The following is a 27,159-nucleotide window of genomic DNA, read 5'->3' as shown; positions in this document are numbered from 1 at the left end:
GAGGAGGGGCCACCGTGAATGTGCCAGGGACGGGGGAACGGGCAGAGCGAGCAGCTCATGCCAGGGGCATGAGCTCGGCCCAGGGGCAGAGAGCGGACAAGTGCAAGGGGTTAAGTGCTGGTGAGGGGCGGCAGCAGGGAGGTGGCCCCAGAGAGCAGAGGCAGGTGAGGGTCTCCTTGTCTGCCCCGGGTCTGGCTCCCTGCCCCATGCTCTAGGCCTGGGTCCAGGGTTTCTGTCAAGCTGGGGTCTTACTGGGGATGGAGATGACCCCACAGGAGCACAAAATAGGAGGCAGCCTGAAGCCCAAGGTCCAGAGTCCCGGCAGGCGTCTGAATTCTGGCCTTTGGCCAACTACCGCTGCCGAAGCCCGAGTGGGCGGCCACCCGGCCTCCGAGCGGTTGCTCACGGTAGATGGCTGTAACCAGCCCCGTGCTGCACGGTCGCTGTGCGGGGACTGGAGAACAAGACCGCACGGGCGTCCTTGGAGGTCTCCCACTCTGAGCGCTCAGCAGAGGCCTCTGCCACGGGAAGAATCCCTCAGCCAGGTTTCCACACGTCCCTCCAGAGGCGCCAGTAAACGCCAGAGGTACCCTCGGTGCCCATAACATCACCAGAAGCGCGATTCTCTTGAAACCAAGTAAGTCGAAGCCACGAGGCCCTTCTGTGGAGTCGGGAGCCATCTAACAAGGCTAAGCTAGCGTGGCTCCAAATGGGACAAGGGCCCGGAGCAGAGACAGTAACCCGTGGAACCCACAGTCTCTGTCCCGAGAGAGGCTCGAGTGCAGTTTGCAGGGGAGCCCGGGGCGGCCGGAGCCGCGTGGCTGCCAGGAGGAGAGGCGCGTGTGACGGGGGCTAGAGGGGCGATGCTGCTGTCAGCAAACCCCACAGAACTCCCCTGCCCCCCACCCCCTAGAGGAAGCGGGCCCAGCACGCTTTGGGGAAAGGGAGGGTCAGCGGCGTGTCCCAGGCGAGCCCTGCGAGCCTGCCAATAGGCTGGTGCTGCCCCGGGTCAGCTCACTTGGGGCCCACGACAGCCCCGTGACTTCTAAGTACTGTCAGCGTCCTCAGGGTACAGATGAGGAAACTGAGGCACGGAGAAGCTGAAGTGGCAGAGGAGGCCAACTCTCCAGGAGACTCGGACCCAGGCACCGGCACTGGTGACAAAGCTGCGGTGTCCTCTCTCACGTGGGAAAGGAGGGAGGCGGCTTCTTCAGCTCTTTCCTTTTACTACCTGACCCTGCCACTTCCAGGAACAGCAGTGGAACATCAAAGCCCACAGGGCTGGGGAATAATTTGCAACAAGGCAACCCAGCTAGTGATCTGGGGTCAAAACTTCATACACAACATCACCATCAAAGAAGGCGGTGAGTCACAGCTGGGCCAGCGCTGGTAAACAATGGCTCTGACAGGCCCCACCCTGAACCCAAGACAGTCTGAACTCCTTCCCTGCAGGTCCTGCGGGGAGGTTTTGAATTTAGAAACACCCTAGGGAAGGAGGATCTGGAAGCAGAACTGCAGACTGGGCCGTCCAGGCAGTGCTTTGTGGGTGCGTCTGCACTGCGGGCATGGCCCCGCCCAAAAGGGAGCAGAAAGGCCAGTCCTCCCGCAGGTCACGGTGATGCGCCGTGGGTTTCATTTCCCCTCGTGACGACGCTGCATGATGCTGGACGGGCTGACAGGCCCTGTGGAGCCCCAGAGGAGACTAAATCGAGGTCATGCCAGCTGGGCGTGGTGCCTGCCTGCCTCCCGGGCAAGGGACAGCGGGCTCTGAGCCAGGGCTGTGTTAAGGGCTTTCCCTCACCTGTTCCTCAAACCATCCCTTGAGGTAAGTATCATTACACTTATCTCACAGAAGAGGAAACCAAGGCTCAGAGAGGTTTCGTACTTTATCCAAAGTCACACAGTCACAGGAGAGGCTGGAATTCAAACTCAGATGGTCAGACACCCAGACCCGTGCACTTACGCACAACACCACACTGCCTCCACCCAGGCCACTCGAGGCCACTGGGGCGGCAGCTCTGGAAACTGGAAGCTGCTAGACTGCCTGACAAGTGGGAAATGGGGGAAGGGACCAGAGGCTGCTCAGGCCTGTTCTGTCATGTTCTTTAATGCAGAAACCCTCCTGGCCTCTAGCCGCAGCTAATCAGAAGTTTTCAAACAGATTCTAGACTCGCCATGCACTTCCTCAGACACTCACACGCCACAACTTGGTCAAAGTGAGCAGGAGTCTGGGACCACTTCCTGCCCAGGCCTGCATCAGGCACTCCTGGGAGACCTGCTGCTTCCCCTCTGAGCACACCCCACCCATGCAGGTGCATCCCTAACTGCTCAGGGAGTGGGTGCTGGGGCTTGGGGTGCCTCACAGGAAATGGGAACCCTGCAGGTGGGCCCTATGCCCGTTTTTGTCCCTATGTCAACCAGGGGCAGCACGGCCCCTGCAGCGGCTACTCCAGGGCACAGACCCAGGCTCCTGGTGCCTGGCCTGCAACTCCTGACCAGGGCAGTTGCTGGGGGTGCCCACCTGCTTGCAGAACCGCAGAAATCCGATGGAGTAAGTCTTTCCCCAGAGGCAGCACGTGCCATACATGCAGCTGGACCTGGAAGAGGCGAGCAGAGAAGGGGCTGGTGAGCAAAGAGCCGGACTCAGGAAGGCAGGGCTGCGGGAGGCCGCCCTCACCCTCCTGCAGATCCAGACAAGCTGGGGTAGGGCGGGGTAGGGTGAGGATGGGGCTTGGATCCTGGGCAGTCTTTGAGCACAAGGCCAAGCACAGGGAGAGAAGCAGGAGAGTGTTTGCATATGCAGTAGGGTATATGCAGGAGCAGGGAGACACCGACCTTGGGGTAACAAACCAACTTAAAAGGCACTGAACGTAAAAACTACAAGAGGGAGAAACAGGCAAACAGGAAAGGACAGGAAGAGAGAGAAGGAGAAAGAGCCAGACAGGCCCTCCCAAGAGTTCCAATGAATGGCCTCGCTCAGGAAGTGTGGGAGAGGCAGAGGTCAAGGTCACGGGCAGGGATGTTCTGTGTGACCGGCTGACGCCAGGAGAGCTCGGAGAACGTCAGGCCCAGGAAACAGGGTGGTGTGGGGGGGCGCTGGGGGGACTTCATACTCACTCGATGGGCTTCCCTCTGATCTCTGACATGATGGAACTTTCCCCCCCAAGGTATTCATAGCACAGGCTCAGGAAATTATAGATGACCAAGGCTGTGAAAACAATGTCCAGAGAAAAAGCACTCAAATCAACAGGATGGATAAACAGATGGTGGAATTCTAAACAGCAACGAAAGTGAAAGAACCACAGTCACAGGCAGCAACGGGGAGGGAACCTCAGGGACATAAGAATCCGCAGTGAATATTCCATTTGTAATCAAAGTCAGTCACGGCTAAATCATGCTGTTCAGGGAGGCGCACACACACTGCTGGTCACACCACAAAGAAAGGCAAGAAAGTGATTAGCACCAAATCCAGGGCCGTGTGGGGAGCTGTGGGAGGGGAGCTCGGGACGGGGTGCTGCGGGCTTGAGGAGCTGGCAGTGTGCGTGGTCTGGGTTTCGGCTTTACAGTTGGTTATTAGCTTTATGCACTTTTCTGTTTGTGTGTCACAGATCACAATTTTATGACAAAGCAACAATAAAACTTTCTCCAGAGGGATCTCAGGAGAAATGCTCAGCAAGAATGAGATAGAACCCCTTATGCATTCAGCAGCGGGTAGCGGCATCTCAGTGAGCACAGCATGACAAGCCGTAACAAAACCTATGAGAGGTGCACAAAATATAGTGCAAATTTCTTAGGAAGCTGGGCCAGCTCATCCTGAATCATGACACAGCTTGACATCACCCACAGAGATCCAAAATTTACAACAGCGACCTAGGGCACAGTAGAAGTACGCTGTAAATGCCGCAAATACAGCACTATGTTGTAACTGGTCTCCTGGTCAGAGGACTTCTGCGGGGTCAGCAAAGGCAGGCTGCTGCCTGCAGGGTGCTAGAAGCACACAGAAGTGCCGGGAGCCAGGGAGCCAGGGCGTGGAGGGGAGGACAAGGTGCACAGCGGAGGACGCCACGGAGGAGAGGATGCAGGAGGCAGATCAGGGACCTAGCGCAGGGGAACAGGAGACGTGTCCAGCGCAGGAGTGAGGCCAAGGGGAGGGTCAAGGCGGGGTCAGGGGATAATAAGATCACGGGAGAGGCACCAGCAGCCCTGCAGCCAGCGGGCTCCTTCTTATCTGACCAGCCAACCCCGGTGCAGCAGAAGGGCCTTCAAGGCCCCCCGGTGCAGCCCCCTAGCTCAGCTCAAGATCTCTCGCCAGGTGGCTTGGTCCCTGCCCACCCGTCACACTTCCTTCCCAGCAACACTAGGTGCCCCCTTCCCCTCGGCAGGGTCTCCTGCCCTCCGTGTTTCTGCCCTTGCAGATCCTACGGCCTGGACGCCCTGCCCTCTGACCTGCTGGTACCGTCAACCCATCAGACACCACCCACCATGAGAAGTCCTCGGCCACCACCATGGGGGCTCATGCGTCCCCACCCACGGAACCTACCGGTTTGCAGACAGACGCTGTGCCCCCGCCCCGCCCACCCCCGGAGTGTGATTACTGACTGGGAGCCTGCTTCTCCCTCGAGCGTGGGCCCAGCCCTCGGCACATACTAACCACACCACAAACGCTTGACTGCCTGAAACTGGAACACAGGAAATCCTGGCCGTACGTTTGGAGGTAGAAGTTGGCCTTCAGCAACGTGGAAAGGAATATATTTGCGGGCTGTACGCCCCTCAGTTGCTCTAACCTAGTAAGGTTGCACGTCTGGGGCTGGGGAACAGGGGCCCAAGTGGCACCCTGCATAAACATGACCCACAGCATCTGTCACCTGTGCTGCAACCGTCCCCCTAGAGACACACAGCAGAGGGTTTGCAGTGTGACTCTGCTGGGAGCCTCTCTGTGGCTCAGTTTCCTCACCTGTTAAAATGGAGACAGAAAGAGCCCCTGCGGAGTTAGGAGGTGGCAGGATTTCAGTGAGTATGCAAAGCGCTCAGGAGAGCGGCCAGCACTCTCAGTGTTGGCTGTCACGGCCACTATTGTTTATCTGTCCCCTGACGGGGCTGAGGGCCCTGTGAGCTGCCTGTCCGACACAGAAGCAGCTCGGGATGCTTGGTGGCTGCAGGAATCTCCACTGACTGGGCTCCAGATCACTCTCCACTGACAGAAACTTCGGGGTATCTGACGGCAGGGGGGTGAGGGGCAGGGGGCATCACGCCCAATCTCATGTCAGGCTGCTAATAACCTTCGTCCAGAACCATATAAGGCCAAGTAGGGTGGATGTGCCCATTCCAGTCTGGGTCCAGCTGTCTTGTGGTTGACGGTATCTTCCAAAGGCAGCCACATCCCATGACAACGACACTCCTCTCAGAAGATGGGGTCTTCTTCCCTCTTTTTGCATCTGGGTGAACTGGGGTGACCACGGCGGAAGCGAAGCTTGGTGATGTCTGATGCTGGGCTTAGAAAAGGCCTCTTTCTTCCGGCTCTTCCTCTCTTGAGACGCTTGCCCTTGGACCCAGCCACCAGGCGGTGAGGAAGCCCATGCTGGCCCACGTGGAGAGTCCACATGGAGAGGCTCATGTGGGGGAGGAAGTGAGGCCCCCAGCTGACATCAGCGTCAACTGCCAGACACGTAAGTAAACCAGACATCAGATGGCCCCTCCCCCAGCCTTCAGGTCTCCAGCTGAGGCCCAGGTACCACGGAGCAGGACCAAACTGTCCCCAGCGTGCCCTGTCCAAATTCCTGACGTGCAATATCCATGAACACAATACATGGCTGTTTTACACTAGTCTGTTTGGGGGTAGTTATGGACACAGCTACAGTAAGTGGAATGTACGCAACACCACTTCCGGAGTTCCCAGGACGCGCCGTGATCTCTCACCTCCCCTCGGCGGCACATCCCCATCTCTCTGCTAAACCCCAGGGGCAGACCCAGCTCAGATGCCACCTTGTCCTTGGCGGCCTTCCCCGTCCTGTCGCCATGCTCACATCACACCCCACAATCTCTCTGCTGATCTGTCTGATCCTTCCAGTACAAGAGGCAGCATAAAGCAGCCAGAAAGCCATGGATCCCGGAGCCAGACTGCCTGGGTGTGAATCATGGTTCCACCACTTAGGAGCTGTGTGATCTCAGGCAAGTTTCTTAAGTGCTCTGTGCCTCGGTTTCCTCATCTCTAAGCTGGGGATAACAACAGCTTCTTCCTGGTGAGGCTGCTGTGAGGATGGGCCTTAGGGGTGGGAGTGTGATGCCTTATCTATAAGGCTGTGCTCACAATGAACAGTCCATAGTGTTACCCACTGTCTTCTGTAAACACTGTAAACACCTTGCAGGCAGGAACCGAGGCCCACCCACAACAACTACCAAAGGGCTTGACACTTCCATACTCAATCAACACGAAAGGAACAAACGAAACGAATGGATGGACACAGGCCACAGCTCCAGGTGAGGCTCAGAGAGGCGGGGCAGGCGGGTATGGCCAACACTCAGTCTTGCACTCAAGGAGCTCACCCTGTCACAGCCTGGGAAGCTGCACCTTCCCCAAGGTGATCAGACTTCCAGTCCCCAAAGACAAAACCCTCAGGCGAGGCCACAGGGGCCCAAGGTTCATCAGCCTCTCTGTCCAGAACCACCGAGCTAGGCCGTCCTGCAGTCCACTCCTGGGAAGAGCTTGGTGCCCGAGCTCACATCCTTTCCTGTGTCACAGCACACGCGGCACGCTCCTGATTACGTGGTCCACCTGTCTGTCCATATGCAGCTCTGCATTCAATGGTCAGATCATCAAATTTCATCCATCTCTCAGTTCAGGACTTTTGACCTTTTCACAGTGCTATGGGGCCAGACAGTCTGGCCAAATACCAGTTTGCTGACGGTGTCTGTTAAAGAGTCATTAGTGAGTCAATAATGCATCTCAGAGAAGGGAGACAAGACAGAATCTCCTCGAGATCTCCTCAACCAGCCCACACCAAGACCCACTGACCATCTGGACAAATCAATGCCCTTCCGAGCCATGCAAAATACCCCCACCCCCCACCCCAGCTGGGCAACTCAACACACACCCCAGTGTGATATGCTGGCTCTGGACATCAGAAGAGCAAAAAAGATTATGAGTGGGGTTCTCGACCGGCAGCACTGTCTCCTGACCACGCTTCTGACCACAGCTCCAGTTCTGGTCCCCCGGAGAGGCCCCAGACACACAAGTCACCAAGGGGCCCACAGGGAGCATCCAGCATGAGGGAAGGGATGGGTTCCCGCCCACCCCACCCCGGCCTCTCTCCCTCTCGCCCTGGAAAATCAGGTACCTGGAACTTTCAGCTCCATTCTAGATACCAAATCTTAAAGGAACTAGAGACAAATGCACACAATCAGGGGCAAAGGACCAGAATGGAGATGAAAGGAGGATGGCACTGGAGACTTGAGGCCTGGAGAAAAGACATTAGGGATCACTTTCATATAAGTGTGGACCACCTTCGTCCAGACGGTCAGACAGGACCCACTCATCCCAGGGGCAGATCCTAGGACTTCAGCTTAGTATAAGAAACAATTTCTGGCAGGTAGTCTTCAGAGATGAAAGGTAGTGAGCTCCCTGCCAGTGGAAGCATGCAATCAGAGGCTAGGCAGCCTCTGAGCTGAGACATTAAGGGGTTCCAAGCAGCTAGGATTTTACAGGTCCCTTCCGACCCTGAGATGCGAGGCTTTCTTTCCTCACTGGCAACTTCTCCCACCAAGAGCTGTCTGGAGAGGAAGCTGCAGACCAAGAGGTTACTCTCCACCCAGCCTCCCATCCAGCATCCCCCCTGGTCTGACAACTGCAACCACACAGCCCTCAGGGGCCCGAGGGACTTCAAGAGAGGACCCGCTAAGAAGCACACTCTGACTGTCCCTGCCAGCTGCAGAGGACTGTCCTCGTGAGTCCCCCACTGCAAGTGACACTGGCTACAGGTCACTGACGATCCCAAGTTCACCTCCTCCACACACCCGCAGCCCCTAAAGCCGGCCTCAGGGCCTAGCCCTTTTCGCTGCACAGAAATACTTTGGTTATTTGGAAAGATATATTTCAGAGTAACTTGTGGATGAGCCCGGAAAACTTAATTCTGACCACTTTGGACAGAAACCTTCTCTGCTCAGCAAACAGGGGCACCCAAACATTCTTTCCCGCTTTTTCTGTGACTGGTAATCACCGCTGACAACGACGGATGCGACGTGCTACAGCCAGGTGGGCGGGGTCCTCCCTAAGCACCTGTCCCCAGACACTGAGCTGCTCCGACGGCACTTTGCTCTTCCTTCCTCATAGCTTTTCTGTCCTTTGCCGTTCCTGCTCATTGATGCTTCTTGCCACCCGAAACACTGATTCTCGTCCCTCTTTCTATTGGTTTCTTCCGGATGTCTGCCTTTATTCTGATTGGTTGAGCTCTTCTGATTCCTGGCTCTCTCAGAGCCATGGCCAGCAAGGGCCACCACCAGCCCGTGAGTCCTCCTGGCAGCACACCGGCCTCTGGGTCTTCTGTGGTCCTCAGCTGTATTCATCCAGGCTGTGTGCTCCCTACCTGGGAAGACGTTTTACTTGGGCCAGATTCCAGGAAGCTAAGTTTTGTCCCAAATCTGGAACCGGGACAGCTTTCAGAAAATGAGGCGTCATCCTTTGCTTCTTTCATGCATGTAAAATCTCTTCCCTTAACAAGAGTTCACACTTTTGCAGGGGAGAAACTTGTCCTGTATTCCTTCACCAAGCCTGGCACGGAGCAAGTCCTGGGCCTCAGAGACCTAGGGCTGAGTCCAGCCTCTGGCAATCACTCTCTGGGTAACTTGGGCAAGTTTCTTAGCCTACGTGAATTTTTTTTTCACATCTGTAGAACGGGGGTGATAATATATACCCCACCAGGTAATTGAGAGGTGAGAATGAGCTAACAGTAATGAAAAATGCATGGTAAACTGTGACGTGCCACACGAACGTTATTGAGGAAACAGTGCCGCGCGAAACACCTGTGGAGGGCGTCTCCCTCGTCTGAGCTCTGGCCACCCACATGTCTGCCGACGGAGCTCCCCAGGAACTTTAGGGGCTACCTCTCACCCCAAACACAATCAAACACTAAATGTAGGTAAGGGGGTTGGATTCTACCCCTCCACCCTGCCTGCCCCCTGGTGGCGCGTTCCTTAGGCTCTGTGAATTCCGGCCCCTACCAGGCAGTAGCTGCAGAGCAGGGGCACCGTGGACAAGCATTCACTTCTCCCTGGAAAATGGAAACACCACCTCCAAATTCGCAGGGTTTACCTCCACTCTCCCCTGAAATGCCCCTGAAGTGAGAACGAATGGGGGGAAGGTACAAACCTTCAAGGACAAGGACATGGCACCAGAGGCAGCAAACAAGGGATGTCGACCAAAGCTCTGGAAGATGCGGCACGGTCACTAACCCCGGGACAGGAGGGAGCCGGTGAGAACCCCAGGAACCCGAAGACGGGGCGCACCACGCAGCTCTGATGGCTGTGGGTAGGGGTGCAAACGGAAACGCTGGCCTACAAGTGTCCACGTGGAGCTCTGGGCTTTTTACTTTCAAGACAGGTTGTGATGGTTCTGTCCTCACAGAACTTGGCCCAGCTGAGGACAGCAATGCGAAGACTTGCAGAAAATATAGAGAAGAAGTCTAAATACCAAGGGGAGATGTCCAAGGCCTTTCCCGGGCTGCACCTGTAGCTCAGCCCCTCAGCTCCTTCCTCCCAGGCAGGAGATGAGAACATTATTCTCTGGGGAAACAGGTGCAGAATCAAAGCCTTCATTTGGTGCCTGCCCCACCACCACACGAAAATGGAAGAGGAAACGCCCCATGTCCTATCACCCAACTGGGAGGAGGCCCAGCAGTTTTAAGCCCCATCCTTTTTTTATTTTTATTTTTTGCGGTACGCGGGCCTCTCACTGTTGTGGCCTCTCCCATTGCGGAGCACAGGCTCCGGACGCGCAGGCTCAGCGGCCATGGCTCACGGGCCCAGCCGGTCCGCTTCCCGGACCGGGGCACGAACCCGTGTCCCCTGCATCGGCAGGCGGACTCTCAACCACTGCGCCACCAGGGAAGCCCCTCATTCTTAAATATAAAAAATAGCCAAGGACATGAGATATTTGAGGAAAGCTTCTTACCCAAAGGTCAAAGAGCAAAGCAAACAAACAGACGGAAGGAACTCAGGAGACAGAGATAATGCAGGGAACAGAAGAAAACTGTAATTAGCATCCCCAGAAAAAGAAGAACCAATACCAAGAACAAGGCTAGGAAAAAGAGAGCAGGGACGAGCTCCTGACATTTTACAACATGATAAAGGAAATAAAACCTCAACAGAGGGACTTCCCTGGTGGCACAGTGGTTAAGAACCCACCTGCCAATGCAGAGGACATGGGTTCGATCCCTGGTCTGGGAAGACCCCCACATGCCGTGGAGCAACTAAGCCCGTGCACCACAACTACTGAGTCTGCACTCTAGAGCCCGCGAGCTGCAACTACCGAGCACGTGTGCCACAACTACTGAAGCCCGTGTGCCTAGAACCCGTGCTCCGCAACAAGAAAAGCCACCGCAATGAGAAGCCCACACATAGCAACGAAGAGCAGCCCCCTGCTCGCCACAACTAGAGAAAGCCTGCACGGAGCAACGAGGACCCAATGCAGCCAAAAAAAAAAAAAGGGAGAGAGAGAAAAAAACTTCAACAGAAAAGCTCAAAGGTAAAGATTAAAAAACAAAACAAACAAACAAACAAAAACACCTCCTGAAAAGCAGAACAAAAAAGAGATGAAAAATCCCAGGAAATTGTAAAGGAAATTTGAGGCTCAATCCAGAAGTGCAACATTCTGCTTAACAGGAATCCCAGAAAAAGGGCTAATAAAGCGGAGGGGAAGACATGATCAAAAAACACATTCAGGGGCTTCCCTGGTGGCGCAGTGGTTGAGAGTCCGCCTGCCGATGCAGGGGACACGGGTTCGTGCCCCGGTGCGGGAAGATCCCACATGCCGCGGAGCGGCTGGGACCGTGAGCCATGGCCGCTGAGCCTGCGCGTCCGGAGCCTGTGCTCCGCAACGGGAGAGGCCACAGCAGTGAAAGGCCCGTGTACCGCAAAAAAAAGAAAAAAAAAAAAAAAAGTGAAAAAACACATTCACGAAAACTTCCCAGAACCACAGGACGGGGTTGCTTCCACACTGAACTGAAAGGGCCCATCAGGGGCCCGGCACAATGAACATCCCACCTCTTGTGAGGTTTCAGGACAATGGGGATAAAGGCAAGATCCTAAAAGCCAGCGGGGGAAAAAAAAAAAGGTCACATACAATCATTAAGGATCAGAATCCAGCAGACCTTCCAAAAACAACACTGGAAACTAAGAGAATGTGAAAAACATGCCTTCAAAATTCAGGGGGAAAATGATTTCCAATTTAGAATCATATTCCCACTGAACACCCATCGAATAAACAATATAATAAAGATATTTGCAGATAATTTTCGGATTTCAAAAAACAAAACTCCAGGGGCTTCCCTGGTGGCGCAGTGGTTGAGAGTCCGCCTGCCGATGCAGGGGACACGGGTTTGGGCCCTGGTCTGGGAAGATCCCACACGCCGCGGAGCGGCTGAGCCCGTGAGCCATGGCCGCTGAGCCTGCGCGTCCGGAGCCTGTGCTCCGCAACGGGAGAGACCACAACAGTGAGAGGCCCGCGTACCGCAAAAAGAAAAAAAGAAAGGTCACATACAATCATTAAGGATCAGAATCCAGCAGACTTTCCAGAAACAACACTGGAAACTAAGAGAATGTGAAAAACATGCCTTCAAAATTCAGAGGGAAAATGATTTCTAATTTAGAATCATATTCCCACTAAACACCAATCGAATAAACAATATAATAAAGATATTTGCAGATAATTTTCAGATTTCAAAAAACGAAACTCCCATGCAACTTTTTTTCTCAGGGAGCTCCTAGATGTGCGCGAACTAAGAAGAGAGCAGATGTCAAACGTGGAAAAGATGGCATCCAAGGAGCAGGTGATTCAGGACAGGAGAGGCGACAGGATTCCCGGGATGACGGTGAAGGAAAGACCCAGGACCACAGCTGAGCAGAAGGAGGCCTCAAGGGCAAGCAGTGCAGACGGGAGCAAGAAGGGCAGGGCTCCAGGAGCACCACCACCCGGAAACCCTAGAACTAGGAGGCGAGCTGATGTGTCTGGCGTCACTGACAGGAGGGCTTCTTTTTTCACTTGACTGAAGCATTTGCGGAATAAAGTAATGATAGAGACACAGAAAACAGAGCAAACCAAAAAGCCAGACAAGTAGTAACCAGAGGAAAAATGAAGTCAAACGAGGAAACGTCGTCTTGGGACACTGTAAGGCTCAGCTTTGAACAACATTTACAGACGTGTAATGATGTATACGCTGAACGCAGACTAAGAAAAATCATGATAGGGTCACATGAAAAAGATGAAGGAAAGAAAACGTGTGCGTGTGTGTGTGTGTGTGTGTGTGTGTGCGTAGTTGGAGGTAACATACCTAAATCAAGACCTTCCACAGCAGGAAGTCACTATATAACACTACATAAAATTGAAAAATCAAGAAACAACAGTATAATCATATTTTTAGGTTATTCTAGAAAAAGAAACCAGTTTAAAGAGTTTAAAGTAGGATGACTTTGGGAGTGAGGAGGAGCTGGGGCAGTTCTGTGTTTCAAACATATGCATGTATTACCTTAATAAAAGTAAAATTTTAGTTGTTTTAATTTTGTTAAAAAGAAAAGCAAATGTCCCTGCGATGCCCGGCAGAGAGTCTGGCTCTGACCTGGCCTGCGGGACGGGCTGGCTCCAGGCGTTGGGACACTGAGGAGGAAGGGTGGGAGAAGGAATGAACGGGGAGGGGGCTTCTCTTTGAAGTGTAAGGGACACACCCCATCACCAACTCTACAGGGGAAGCTCTTGCTGGCAGCTGCAGATAAGACCACAAAAGGGGAGGGTCCGAGACAGAGCAGAGGTGCTCGAGCTGGCCAGGCCAGGGCCAAGCCCACTGACTCAGACACTGCAAGCTGGTGAACTCGGGGGCAGCCTGAACTTCACAGCAGCTGCTGTGCTGTTTGTAAACTCCCTCGGAGAGGCCAAGCGGATAATAGCGTTGCTAGGAGATGTGCTTTGCAGGGCAGCAGGCTTCCCGGGAGGACCTTTACGTGGCTGGGAGGAAAGTTGGGACAGGCAGGGCCTGAACAAAAGGGCTTCTGGGGTGGGGGGAGCTACCAACCATCTGCTGCTGCCTCTGAGGCCTGGAGTGAGGATGGTGTGGAGGCCCCGGCGGTGCCCCCCTTCTGCCGTGCGCCCCAGACTTCAGGGCCCAGGAGAGAAAGGAGCCTATACTTGCCCCCCATCACATAGGAGACACCCCCCACCTCCGCCCCCAGCAGGGATCAGCTCTTTGCTTCTCAAGAAACCAGTCGGCACTGGCTGCTCCTGAGCACCGGGCAAGGCTGGCAGCTGAACGGAAAAGGGTTCTCAGCCCCACCTTCCCCAACCTCAGCCTTTACAGCTCCCCAGCTGCCCAAAGGTCTCCCTGGGGACTCCACTGCTTCCAGGAACACCAGGCGCTAGAGCCCCAGTTATGCCCTGAGCAGGTCCCCGCCTGGCCGCAGTGTTCTCACCTGACAGAGCCGGGCCAGCCTGGGGATTCGATGAGGCCCCATGTGGGCGAACGCAAGGCATGCAGCAGGTGTTCAATAAAGTCCCTTATTCATTCGAAAGACGCAGAAGGAGTGAGCACCCATCACGTGCCTGGCTCTGTCGCACAGGCTCTCCGCCCATTCCTGCTCTCATGGAGCTGACAGTCCACGAGGGAGACGGAGCAAACCGGGCTCGCAGGCTGTCTGAGCTTAACTGCAAACCGCGGTGAGGCCGAGAGGACTCGGACAGGGGGCTGGGAGCGGGAGCGACGGGGAGGCCTTTCCGAGGAGATGCTGGAGGCAAGATGAAGGAGGAGGCTCTGCAGCCACTGGGGAAACTGATGTGCCGGGTGGGCGGGAAAAGGGGTCAATGTGACCGCAGGGCTGGTGGGGCGCAGTCTGTGCCTGTCAGGTGCCTGCATTCCCTCGCTAAGTCCAAAGGCATTTCCTGTGCCCTGCGAGTCCTCAGGTTCAAAGTGGGACAAGAAGAGAGACTCTAGCTTCTTTGGGGATGAGCATGCTGCACCCCAATATCCACTGAGCCCAGGGCTGGGGCAAAGCCCTCTGGGGTCTGGGAAGCAAATAACCAGTCGTGGTCAGAGCTGCCGGGCCTCGGCATAAGGAATACCAGGTCTGGTCACTCTACCCGAGACCAACAGTGCAGGTACGGGGAGAAAATGGGAAAACGCAGGACCACGAGAGGAGGGTGGGCATCAGAGCAGGGGTCCTGCATTCAAGGGCCCTCCTTCCCATCCCTGCTGGCTTCTTTGGGTACAGGCCAAAGCCTCGCTGGCCTGTGACTTGTCTTGGGGCCTCTGGCCACCCCCTCCCCTTCGCCCACCCACCACCTGGAGATTTTCTAAACTGCGGTTTCCAATCACATCGTATTTTTGTGTATCACCCGTAAAAAGAAAATCTAAGTTTCCCTCTGTGTCCCACAAGGCTTTGTATGTCCCCGTCCCCGCTCCCATGGCCATGCCCTCCAGCTGCTGGTCTCTCTCTGGCTGTGGCCGGCCCCCTGCACAGCTCCCAGCACCTCCCAGCCCAGCACGCTGGGACTCCTCTCTGCCCAGAACGAACGCTCATCCACGGTACGACATGGCGGACGCTGACTCATTCTCTGAGACGCTGCTCCCCGCCCACCCCAGGCCAGGGCCACTGGGAGAGAGCGTCCCTGTCTCCTTGTGCTGACAGTTTAGGTGGCACAGATGTCCGGAGAGCAGGCGGGTTGAGGGCGGGCTTGCCCAGGGCCCAGCACAGGGCCTGGCCGGTGCTCGCAACTCGGTATAGGAGCGGGTGGTGCTTTCACACCACACACGAGAACTGCCCCCTGAAAGGCAGCGAGTCACCTGTCCCAGCAGCACAGGCTCCTCCAGGGACAAAGCCCTCAGAGTTAAGACACGTGGGGAGGGAGGTCCAGTCCTGCTACCACCTTACCACGGACCCCTGGATAAGCCCCTTACCCGTCTGTACCTGGGGCTTCCACCTACAAATGGACCACTTATTTGCTGCCCACTCCCCCATCAGAGATGCCGGCACTGAGAAATGAGACACAGGTGGAGGGTCCCTGCTCCCAGGTATCTGTGGAGGTGTTTGGGGGCCGCATCGCAAAGCGCCTCAGCAGGTGAGACGCTGGCTACATGTGTGCTGGTACCTGGATGGAAACCGTGAAGGGGTTCAAGAAGTGACGGCTGGCCCCTCAGGGAGGAAGCTGGGACACCCAGACAAGGTGGGTGCACAGCCCCCGGCCCGGCTCTGCACCCCCCTCCCCTGGCCCTCCCGGCGCCGCTCGCGCTGTCCTCACCCTCGTAGCAGTCGCGCACGGTGCCGAAGTACACGTAGTACTGGTCGTTGGTGAAGAAGAGGAGGCTGAGCCAGGAGTCGAAGGCGTAGATGGGCACGATGAAGAGGATGCGGACGATGTAGCGCTGCTCGTTGGGGCAGCTATAGCAGCGCAGGTGCATATAGATCTGGGGGCAGAGGGGCCGGGTCAGTCAGGGCCCACGGCCCGCCTTGGCCCGCCTGCTCCACAGAAGGAGGAGGCCAGCCCGTGTCTAGCTCCGTCCTCACGAGCGCTGGGACCAAGTTACTCAACCCTGAGGCTTGGCGTCCTCCTCTGTAAAGTGTGATGACACAAAACTTCCATCGTGAGGCTGTGGGAGCATCAACCACAGGGCGCGTGAAGCTTGCAGGCTGCGCGTGGTGGCGCCAGGGCCACCACACAGACACCGGCCACGAGGCCACGCCCAAGACCGTGCACATCAGCCAGGGACGCGCCGGCATCCACAGCTGTGACAAGCTCCCTGGGGACCCGTGTGCACGGCCAGGTTTGGGAACTGGGTGCCTGGTGCAGAGGAGGCTATTAACACGCGTGTGCGTGTCCCTCCGCCGCCTGGCCTTTCTAAACACCTGGCCCCTGGGGCATGGAGCTAACACACAGGCGTCCAGGTGGTCGCCCACCCCACCCCGTCCCTTAACTAACTTATGGTGTAGAGGGCGGGAGGGACGGGACCCTCACTTTCGCAGAAGGTGGGAGCACTTCCTGGCTGAATGGCTGCAGTGATGGCCTGTCTCATTTTCCCATCTGTTGAACAGGTGCAGTGCTGCCTGCCTTGCTGGGAAGTTGGGAGAATGCAATGTGGTTTTTAGAAAGCAGGAGAAAAAAAAAAAGCTGCATACAAGTGCCAAGAACTGCTCTAACCACGATGCACAGTCCCAGCAGCCAGAGTCTCTCGTCTCCGCTCCCATGACTTCATGCTTGGCCCAGCCGAGCCCTGGGCTTGGGAGGAAGAGAACAAAGTATTCCCCATCTGCTGTGAGCCAACCACCTTGGAAGCAGTCGAGTTCTAGAAGGGACGGGGAACACTGGGACCCGAACAGGCTCAGCCTCCCCTCTTCGCTTGGCAACCTTCAAACCTTCTTCCTGGGGCAGCCAAGGCACATCCCAGCCCATGGCAGCCTCCCCGGGGACAGCGAGCACAGGGGGACGTGAGACTTGACTTCTATCCCAGCTCCACCACCAACCTGTACGTGACTAGGCTGGTTCCCCTCCCTCCTCCCTCTCTGGGTGTCAATTTTCTCATCTGCGAAGGGGTCACTGCCATCCTGTGCCCCTGAACAGTTAGTTCCCAGGCTCCCCTGCAGTTTAGGCTGGACACATGACCAGTTCTGGCCCTTGGAAGTGGGCCATTTCTGGTTGAGAAAGTTAAACACCCAGAGTGCTTTCTGCACACGCCCCTCCCCACAGCTGTCAGATGGATGATGTCCTAAAAGCTGCAAGATGCTGGGGCCACAGGACGGAAACTGACCTGCACTGGGCTGACTGAGCGGGAACCTGACTCCCGCGGGTGAAGCCCCTGAGATTTCGGGCTTATTTTTTACTGCAGTGTAGCCTGGCCTGGCCTAACTCACACTCTGTTGGACAACAAACCTTTCAGGACCTCCCTAGAGGGCTGGGGCTCACTGGCTCAGGGGCTCCTGCCCGGCCTGGGTACCTGGTGGCAGGTGATGAGCAGGGCCGTCCAAACGAAGAAGCCAGAGATGGCCTGAGCGGCGGTTGTCATCAGGAACACAGGCTGCTCCATAGCTGTGGGGCTGCCTTCGGGCATCGCGGAGACACTGGGCGAGGCTGCTGCTGTTGTGGGCGACGCTGGATCTGGGGCCAGGGCGGCCCCCCTCACAGTCATGGTGCCCGGCAGCAGGGGGCTTCCTGAGAGAAACCCTCGGGGTAAGCGATGAGCTGGCCTAGAGAGAGGGAAGCGCAACGTTAGCCTCCTTCCGAGCGTCAGTGGCGGTGTTGGAAAGAACCTTCCAGGTCTCTACTTCCACTTTCAAAATGTGACCAGACCCTGACCACGTCTCACTCCAGCCCCCAGCATGTCTCCCCTGGATTAATGGAACAGGCTCCTGACCGATCTCTCTGCTTCTGCCCTTGCCCACACCATCCCCACACGGCAGCCGTGTGAACCTTCCAAGATGTTAGCCAGATTGGGTCCCTCCTCTGCTCAAAACCCTCCAACAGCTCCCATCTCCGTCGGAGTATAAGCTGCTGTCCTTACAGAGCACACGGGCCCTCCGTGCTCTCTGATATCATCACAATTCCCATCTCGATCCCTCCCTCCAGCCACACTGGCCTCCTGCTGTTTCTTGGACACGCCAAGCCTGCTCCTGCCACAGGGCCTTTGCACTGGCTGTCTCTGCCCAGCCACACAACTCACTCCTGCACTTCCTTTAGGCCTCTGCCCTGACCACCTGCTCAAATGTGGCAAACCCTCCCTCACCCCAGGCGCTCCTGGCCACTTTGCTTTGCTTGATTTCTCTCCAGAGCACTCATTACCATCCGACTCCATCTGACAAACTGTACCTTACTCACATGTTCATTAACTACCTCCTGCAGCAGACACAAGCTCCCCGAGGGCAGGGGCCCCGCTCTGCTCACGGCTGGATCTCTGGCACTTGGAACAGGGTGGGCACACAGCAGGTGCTCAGTAATTACCTGCTGGCTCCGCTCATCTTTACACCTCCGGGTCTAGCAAGATCACGTTAGCACTGAGGCATCCCCTCTACGGGTACGTGTCTCTTCTTTGCCATTTCTCCCCAGTTTCCCTGATGGCTAACATCCACTCCTCACCAACCAGCTGTGCCGTTCTGGAGACTTCGCGGCCCTTCCCCACCAACAAACTGCTCACCTTTTAACTTAGCTCATGTATCACTCTTCCTAAAAGCCTGTCCTGTTCACCTTCCCCAGTCAGGTACTTCCACGCATTTCACCCGCCTCTGTTGTTCTACGTAACACGCCGCTCTGTCATTGGCTCGCGTTTATCCTCCTAAGTCTGCCTACTCTTCGAGGCAAGACCACTTTTCCATCTTTAAATCCCCAGCACCGAGCTGAGCACCAAGGCCATTTGTAACATTTATTTTATTATCTATTGATTTTCACAACTTATTCCAAAAGGAATTTGAGGTACTTCAGAGAGGAGCAAAGAACAGAGTTGAGGAAGCTGGCCTAAAGGAAGATTCTGGGTGGGAGAGATGGGAGTGGGCGGGACACAGGATGGCACTCCAGGGTCCCAGGCAGTTACCCCAGGCGGGCTGTCATGTCAGCCCCGCACTTCCTGGTGGCAACAAATTAATGGTTTCACGCTGGATGGCAACCCAGATGTTATGGGAAGAGCTGTTGTGAGGGATCTCCTGGCAAGTTTACAAACAGGGACCAATGCTGGCCGGGGGCTAGAACCGCTCTCAAAGAGCAAAGCCATGCTGTCAGAACCACCCGGAACTGCTCTTGGGAGGGCTGGCCACTCCTGCATCCGCGAGCTTCCGAGACCCAAGGCCCTGACGGAAGTGCCTTTCAGTGCTGCCACCTGTTGACAGGTTAGGCACGCCGTCCTGGGGCCACGGAGCCTCCTGGCAACAGAGGCCCTGGAAGACTAACCTGCAATGGACCAGGGGACCAACCAACCACTGATGCAAACAGATGCAAAGGTGAGAGTCGAAAGAGCCCTGGCCGGGGCTCATGTCTCAGCTCCACCCCAACCAGCCGTGTGTCTGCACGGGCTCACTGGGCCCAGAGGGTCCCCACTGCCTGACCCAGAAAATGGCCAAACCCCCAAGCCCAACCATCTCAGCCTGAACCCTGAGGTCAGCCCAGATGACCTCTCCCAGTGCCTTCCCAGTCTGAGCTGATATTCTCAGCCAAAACATTCTGACACCAACGGGAGGTTTCCCTGGGCCTTCCTGGGGTGCACCATGACCCCGCAATGAAGAAGAGGTTCTTTGCCCACCATCTCCCCACCCTTCTGCCCCCATCTGAGCCATGTCTGCTCTTAGCTGTAAGTTATTACCCCAGGAGAGCCCTCTATATTGCTATTTTCCTATAAAAATAAATGATCTATAACACACCAACCAAGAGAAGAATCTAGATTAAAAACTCAAAACTGGAGATGTCATCTATATAAAGAAACTCAAAACTGGAGAAGGTGCCTATATAAAGACTGGTGGTGCTTTGAAAAAGAGACACAGTGACAAGTCTAAGAATAGCTCCTGTAAGTATGGTTGCAAAACTGAAAAGCAGTGCCAGAAATATTTCCAGAAAAAGAAGATTTGGGTTGTAAATCATCATCTTTGTCTGTCATCCCAAATTAAATGAACAAACACAAGGAAATGGGAGGGGGGGCTTCAGGAAGTACAAATACTCCCCAACCTTCTCCTTCTGAGCAAGGGCCAGGTGTGTCAAAGGCTGTTTTGTCCTCTACTAACGGCAGTGTTGAGAAGGCCCTGTACAGACTCCCCAGAGGGGAGACGGTTGAGCTCTGACCCCACCCTAACCTGCACCACAGGTAACCAGGGCATCTATGTAGCTTGTGGGAGCTGATGAAGGCTCCGCCCCGTTTCTTGCTGGGACTCTGCTTCCTCACACTCAAGTGCCCTCCTTATGTAGGTCATCTGGTTCCCAAGAAGTCCACTCAAGAGAGGGCAGGTGACTTGCCCCCAAATTAGACGCTGGACTTAAACCCAGGTCCTATAACACGTTTTAGGTGCCTCCTGTCTACCAACCCGGGCCGTGGATGAGCTGCCCTCGGGCTCCAGAGCCCCCTTCCAGGACAGGGGTCATGGCCGTCTCACCAGGGCCCTGACTTCTTCTTGCAGGAAGGGGAGGGAGGTACTTCCCAGGAGGGGAAGCCACAACCTGGGCGAGCACTCCGGCGGCCCGACCCACGCTGGCCATGTTTCGTACTGGGGGCCCTGGGATATACAAACCATCTACTTCACTCTCGGGCGGCCCTCGCTGTTTGCAAACCATTTTCCCCAGCATGATCGCATGCTTTCTCTCACAGCAATTCTGAAGTAAGCAACACTATCTACATCTTAGAGATGAGAAAAATGACGTGAAACTGGGTTTTACAGCTTCCTGGGGTAGCAGCAAATGACGTGAGGGTTTTCATAATCACCCCCCAAAACACTTCAGACAATGCTCTGACTTACAGATGCAGGGTCCCCGGCACCCAGAGAGGCAGGTGAAGGCAGCTCCTGGAAGGCTGTCTCCCAGAGCTCACCCTGTTCCCAGGACCCCAGGCAGCTCACGGCACTAGACCCCGCAAACTTCACAGAGTGTGGGTGCTGGTGGCAGAGGATGTACACTGGGGTCCCATCCTTTCACACTCGGGACGGGCACCTACCTGGAAAGGACCTCTGCCTGCCTGGGTCCCACAGGTGAGCAGGACACTGGTCCGGTGAAGCCCCGGACCTGGGAGAAGTGGGAGTTTGCTCCCCAGGGAAAAGCCTCCCCCACCCCCCCCGGCTGCCCTTCTTCAATGCGGCACACACATGCCAGAGGGGGGGATACACGGATGCAGCTCAGAACCCCAGATGCTCTGGCAGGTCCCCTGTATTTTCTTGATCGACTGAATGTTAAACTTCTGCCAGGGTCAGGCAGAGAGCCTGAGGGGAGACACTGGAGTCTTCTTTCCAACAAACACATCCGGAGGCCTCTGGGTGCTGTGCTGGGCACGGAAGACCCGGCCTCGGCCTCAAGGACTCACGGCTCCTCTACACGCCTGCTCGATGCAACAGGGGTACCCAGAGGCCTTACTTACCCCACCGCACTGCACAAGGGTGAGTGCCGAGCACCCAGGGGACCCCGAGGAAGCACCAACTGCCTTGGCCAAGGCTGGGGAGAGGGGTGGGGTAGGCTTTGAAGCGGCAGGGACTTTGGGGCAGAGTCTCTATGGGGCGTAACCGAGCTCCAGCTGTGAAGTCACCAAGCCGAGCTCCTGCCGGACTCCACTGCCTGCTGGCTTGACTTCATCTCTCAGAGCTTCAGCTGCTTCGTCTATAATATTTGAGGGTAACGACGTCATTGTCGGGGGAGTGTTCCGCTTTACACAAGCCCATTAGTAAATGGAGACAGAACGCGACCAAAAAAATGACCATTTTGCAACTCCTAACACAAATAATGGGCATAGATACAGATCATCAGCGGACGATGAAACCGCTAAGTGAGAGGCGGATGGGGAACCTGATAAGGGATGGAACAGGCAGCACCCTCCAAACCCACAGTCAAGGTCAACATCACTAAAGAGGGGCAGCCAGAAGTGTTGAGCCCCCTAGTGAGGTGCACAGGCAGCACACAGCACCACCTAGGAAGGACCCTCACCCCAAAAGTGAACTGGAATCGAAACAAGTCGCTAGAACTAACCACCAGTATCCAGGAAATACAGAGGGTAGCAAAACAGATGATACCACCAGGAAGCAGCAGCCAAAGCCAGACCACGGGACGGTCTATAGGACAAATGACCTGGTTTCTCCCAGGAGTTAGGGGCTTATAAACAAAGGTGGCTGAGGGGCTGTTACAGAACAAAGCCAAGGAGCCATTACAACTAAATGCAATGTCTACTAGACCTTGCTGGGTCCTGGTGCGAACAAACCAATGATTGAAAGAAGACCTCTTTGAAATACACAGCACACAGGAATTCTTGCTGATTTTGTTAGGTGCATGGTGGGTATGTAAAAATAAAAGTCCTTATCAATGGAGGAAGAATAATCTTTTTAATAAATAGTGCTGGAACAATTGGATATCCAGAAGCAAAAAAGAACCTTAACCTACACCCTATACCATATACAAAAATTAATTCAAAACGCATCATGGATTTAAATGTAAAGTGTAAGACTACAAAACTTTTAGAAGACCCAGGAGAAAATCTTTGAAACCTAGGGCTAGGCGAAGTGTTCTTAGACTTGACACCAAAAGCATGACCCTGTAAAAGGAAAAATTGACTGGACTTCACTAAAAGTAACAACTTTCATGCTGTGGCTCTGTGAAGAGGATGAAAAGACAAGCCACATAGTGGAAGAAAATATCTTCCAGCCACATACCCAACACACCAGCACCTAGAATACAGAGTATAGGAAGAATGCTCAAAGCTCAACAGTAAAAAAAGAAAACAAACCAAAAAAACCCCAAACAATCCAATCAGAAAATGCGCAAAAGACATGAACAGACATTTCACTCAAGAAGGATCGTGGCCAACACATAAATAGCTGTTCAACGTTAGCAATTAGGGAAATGCAAACTAAAACCACAATGAGATATCACTACCCACATATAAATACGAAACAGTGACATCAAATGCTGGTGAGGATGCAGAGAAACTGGCTCTCACATACGTTCCTGGTGGGAGTATAAAATGGCTGAGCGGCTCTGGAAGAGAGTTTAGCAGTTTCTTGTAAAATTAACATGCACCTACCATACAACCCAGTAATCACTTTTAGACATTTATCCTAGAGATATGATTGTACATTCACCCAAAAACGTATACACAAATGTTCACAGCAGCTGTGTTTGTAATCCTCAAAACATGGAAACAGTCCAAACGTCCTTCAACGGGTGAAAGGTTAAACTCTGCTCTATCCAGACCATGGAATACTACCCAGCAACAAAAAGGAACAAACTATTGACACAGGCAACAGTCCAAACAGATCTCAGGGCACTATGTTTAGTGAAAATAGCCAATCTCAAAAGATCACATACTGCCCAATTCCGTTTATATAACATTCTCAAGATGAGAGATCTATAAAGATGGAAAACAGATTAGTGGTTGGCGGAGGCAGCAAGGAAAGTGGGCGCACAGATACCCAGAGGGTAACACAGGGAGTTCCCTCCAGGCGGTGAGATACTTTGTATCTTGATAGTGGTGGCGGCTACAGGGGTCTACAGGAGGCAAAACTGCATAGAACTACACACACATAAGAACAGTGAAAACTGAATAAGGTCTCTCGTCTAGTTAACAGTACTGTACTAATGTCCATGTCCTGGTTTTGATACTGTCCTACAGTAATCTGAGATGTCACCATTGGGGGGAAAAAGGTACATGGGACTCTACATACTATTTTTGCCACTTCCTGTGAGCCTATAATTATTTCAAAATTTAAAAGTTTGTAAAGGGTTCTTATTAAGAAGAGATGTACAGTGAACTATTTAAGGGCAAAAAAGAACATGACATCTGGGCTTTTGCTCTTTGAAAAGGGGGAGAGGGACAGATGCAACAAGATTGCCAGATGTTGCTAACTGTTGCAGCGGAGTGACTGACGGGTAGAAATGCATTCTATCAATACTATGCACTCTACTTGTGTTAGAAATTTTCCATAATAAAAAGCTTTAGACTGTAGAACAGTAGAATTTTCCACCAAATTTGTAAAGAGATGGGCAGTCACTCAGGAAATTGTATCAGAGATTTACTGGTTATCTTGTAGAAATGCAATCAGAAAGATTTGTCAAACCTAACAACGGAGCTCAACACTTTTTTTTTTTTTTTTTTTTGCAGTACGCAGGCCTCTCACTGCCGCGGCCTCTCCCGTTGCGGAGCACAGGCTCCGGACGCGCAGGCTCAGTGGCCATGGCTCACGGGCCCAGCCGCTCCGCGGCACGTGGGATCTTCCCGGACCGGGGCACGAACCCGTGTCCCCTGCATCGGCAGGCGGACTCTCAACCACTGCACCACCAGGGAAGCCCAACACATCTTTCTTTTACCAAAAATAAAAGTTGCAATTCCCCATTTTTTCCTGTGACCACTGGTTACCAGAGAGATGCTTCCCAGGGATGTTTCAAAACCATCTTAAGGCATATTTAATATGTCCCTTCACAGGAAAGGCATGTTATCACAATGAATGAGAAAGGAACTGCTCTTCGAAAGAAACCTCAGTTAGGGCAGAGCTTTCTGGAAAAGTATATGTGAAAATGCTTCTCCTGTTGTCGGATTTTATCACCAAAAACAGTATGTCTGTAACTTACAAAAACGCTCATATCTGAGCTCCTAAAAGCCTACGTAACAGAATTTTCTAATCTGTTTAAAAATTTCCAAAGCATTTGAGTGGGTTTTGGACTCATGTGTTAAGAACTTTAAAATACCTTCCATTTAGTTCACAAGAACATCTGATTGGCATCAGGGAGGATGGAAATGTACTAGCCAAATTTCAACAAATCCTCTGCGTACACAGTGGATGGGATGGAAAAATGAGTAACCCGATTTAGAAAAAAAGCCAATGATGCATTTCCTCTGTGTGCAGCTACATGTCCTGGGCAGGGATCTTTTTCAGGGACGGCGGCCATTAAAACCAAGTATCTAAACAAACGGCTCTTTCCCAGAGCATCAGAGGACAGTTTCCAAAAATAAGTACATGAAGTCAAAAGGTTTTTGTACCACCAACAAAACTTTTTTTTTTTTAATTTTTAAAAATTATTACATCTTTAACTCATCCTTTGATTTCTGTTTTTGGTGTAGGTTTCATGATATACAAAGTATAACTAACGTAATACAAGTACAGAATAACTTCATCACTACCCATATATTGGGGGTGCATGCCCCCAAAGTTCTTCTACTCATAGGGATGTGTGAGTAGAGAAGGTCTAAAGAGTGGTGCTGTAAGCAGTGGAAAAAGCCGGTCGATGACATGGCTCTTAACTTTCTCTGCAATGTCTCTGCCTCTGCCCTCCCGCCGCCCTCAGTCCCAGGCTGAATCAGACCAAAAGCCCAGTCAAGGCCCAGTCCTGCCTCTCTCTCCCAGTGGCCCACCTACTGGCAAGGTGGCTCCACACCCAGGCCCTCACTCACCCGCCTCCCTTGCAATCCTAGGCTCTGAGTCGGGGAAACTGAGCTGGAATCTCAGCGCCACCACCCAGCCGGGACTGGATGTCTCCGAAGTTGTTTCCTGGGTGCATCGTGCTATAACCAGGACCCTTGGGCCAAATGAGCTTAGGAATTCAGAGCTTTCCAGACTTTAGGAAGGATTACGGTGCTGTATATGGTGCTTAGGCAGTAACACCCCCAGAGGGGTCTGGGCGGCACCCCAAAATCAAACACACAGTACTTCCACAGAGAAAGGTGAGATATTTTTAAAGACCCTAATTAGTCTCGCATCAATTCAGGTCAGATTTTTGCCACGAAATTAGCTTGCTGCAGACTTAGGAAGAACCTCTGGGATTTCGAGCGCTCTGGATTCCAGAAAGGTGGAGAAGGGACTTGGGCGTGGCCCATCCTCCAGAGCTCCGGGGAGGCTGATGCTCAGGGAAGCAGGAATCCAGTGTGGTTTATTTTTTCACTTATTTTCAAACATGACCCCATCCCGCCTCCTGACCTGAAATCCTTTGAGAACATGTGAGGCTCTGAAGGTGGGATGCAGTCCTGACTCCTCTGCAGAGCCCAGGGTCCTGCCAGCTGGGTCCCAGCCTCCCTCCCTAAGTGCTGGCAATACCGGGTCCCTCCACATGTAGCTCTGGCCCCTGTGCCAACGCACCCTCCCCTCTGCCCTGGTCCTCGTGGCGGGTGACAACTTTCACTCACAGGTCATCCTCAACGTCACGGCCTCACCGAGGGCCGGCCCCCTCACTCCCGCCCAGCCGCACCGTGCTCGCTCCGTGAGGTTTGTTCTGACAGTGTTCCCGTCTCCCCACACCTGAGTCAACGCTCTGTAGGCCCGGCACAGTGCCAGACACACAGCAGGGACCTGGAAGAGAAGAATCAATCAGATGACTGATGAATGTCCGGCATTAAGCCACGCGCTGCACGCTGCCGGCTCTCCGTCACTTGGTCCCCTCCCCACCATCCAGAGCTCAGCTAAGGACCTGGACGTTTGGCTGGAGGGAGGGATGGGCTGGGTGAGGGCAAAGGATGGAGGCTGAGTCACACCATCTCACACACATCTTCCATCGTGGAGAGCCACACCAACGAGGGCAAAGAACTTGTCCTACGTGCCTCCGTCAGGACACAGCCCAGTCCACCTGGTGCGAGCAACAGGAAGGTGAGAACCTGCCAAGGTAGACACATCTGTACCAGCTGGCGCGAGCTAGCAATGTCCTGCCAGCATAAGGAAGCTCCCAGTCAAACAGGCCTAGGAGTCTCCTGGCAGGAACACTGATCAAGGAACCTCTGAAGGGTGATCAGTCATCCGTCTTCTCCCCAACCAGCCTGCAAGCTTGTGGAGGTCAGAGGTCATGTCTTATGTGTAGCTCTGATCCCCGGCACCTACCTCAGAGCCTGGATATGGTTAGCACTCAACAGGCTTTGGCTGGATAAGGGGGCAACCGAATGAATGTTTGGGCTTTGCAGTTCCTTCCAACTCTAAAACTCCTTGACACCCTCCACCATCCTTGTACCAAGTCCCGGGAATGGCATGTTATCCTGCTCCCCCCTCACACCCCCAGATCTTTATTCCCACCTGCCTTTGTAGCTATCCCCTTCTACGGCCTATTACAGTTTGCACGTGGCATGTCTTCCCTGGTATTTACCATAATTGTGATTAGATTTGTTCCCTTAACATCCTGTAAGTGGGGCTCCATGAGGGCAGGGACCAAGTACTGTGATGAAAAAGTACTTGCTGAATGACTGCTTTGGGGATATGTTGACAGACACTCGGCCAGTGTCTGTGTACCCAGAGGGGTGTACCCAGAGGGGTGTACCCAGAGCAGGCCTGTGGCAC

At 54.0% G+C, this 27,159-nt stretch overlaps 1 protein-coding gene and 1 long non-coding RNA gene across 7 annotated transcripts in view; one reads left to right on the top strand and one right to left on the bottom strand.

The window, feature by feature from the left end:
- The window catches only part of TMEM184B (transmembrane protein 184B), a 49,629-nt gene that overhangs the window by 7,551 nt on the left and 14,919 nt on the right, over nt 1–27,159 (bottom strand). For 3 of the 5 annotated variants that reach the window (XM_060164862.1, XM_060164861.1, XM_060164864.1), the window contains exons 2-5: nt 17,181–17,430; nt 15,491–15,656; nt 3,118–3,208; nt 2,522–2,597 (exon numbers count right to left, since the gene is read on the bottom strand). In XM_060164862.1, coding sequence (XP_060020845.1) covers nt 2,522–2,597; nt 3,118–3,208; nt 15,491–15,656; nt 17,181–17,372 — 525 coding nt within the window. In that variant the 5' untranslated portion in view covers nt 17,373–17,430. Of the gene's footprint in view, nt 1–2,521; nt 2,598–3,117; nt 3,209–15,490; nt 15,657–16,365; nt 16,466–17,180; nt 17,431–26,024; nt 26,420–27,159 lie in introns of those variants that run through there. The other 2 variants (XM_060164863.1, XM_060164865.1) reach the window with 2 other exon arrangements.
- On the top strand, nt 889–12,739 carry LOC132528789 (uncharacterized). Of its 2 annotated transcripts, none has more exons than XR_009543297.1 (3): nt 889–5,666; nt 6,366–6,477; nt 11,966–12,739. It is a non-coding gene; the product is annotated as an uncharacterized LOC132528789 (long non-coding RNA). The 2 variants fall into 2 exon arrangements; XR_009543298.1 differs by having other exon boundaries at nt 889–6,172; nt 6,370–6,477.

This window comes from Lagenorhynchus albirostris, chromosome 11 (genome assembly GCF_949774975.1).
Source record: "Lagenorhynchus albirostris chromosome 11, mLagAlb1.1, whole genome shotgun sequence".
Classification (NCBI taxonomy): domain Eukaryota; kingdom Metazoa; phylum Chordata; class Mammalia; order Artiodactyla; family Delphinidae; genus Lagenorhynchus; species Lagenorhynchus albirostris.
This window is presented reverse-complemented; position numbering and strand designations above follow the sequence as displayed.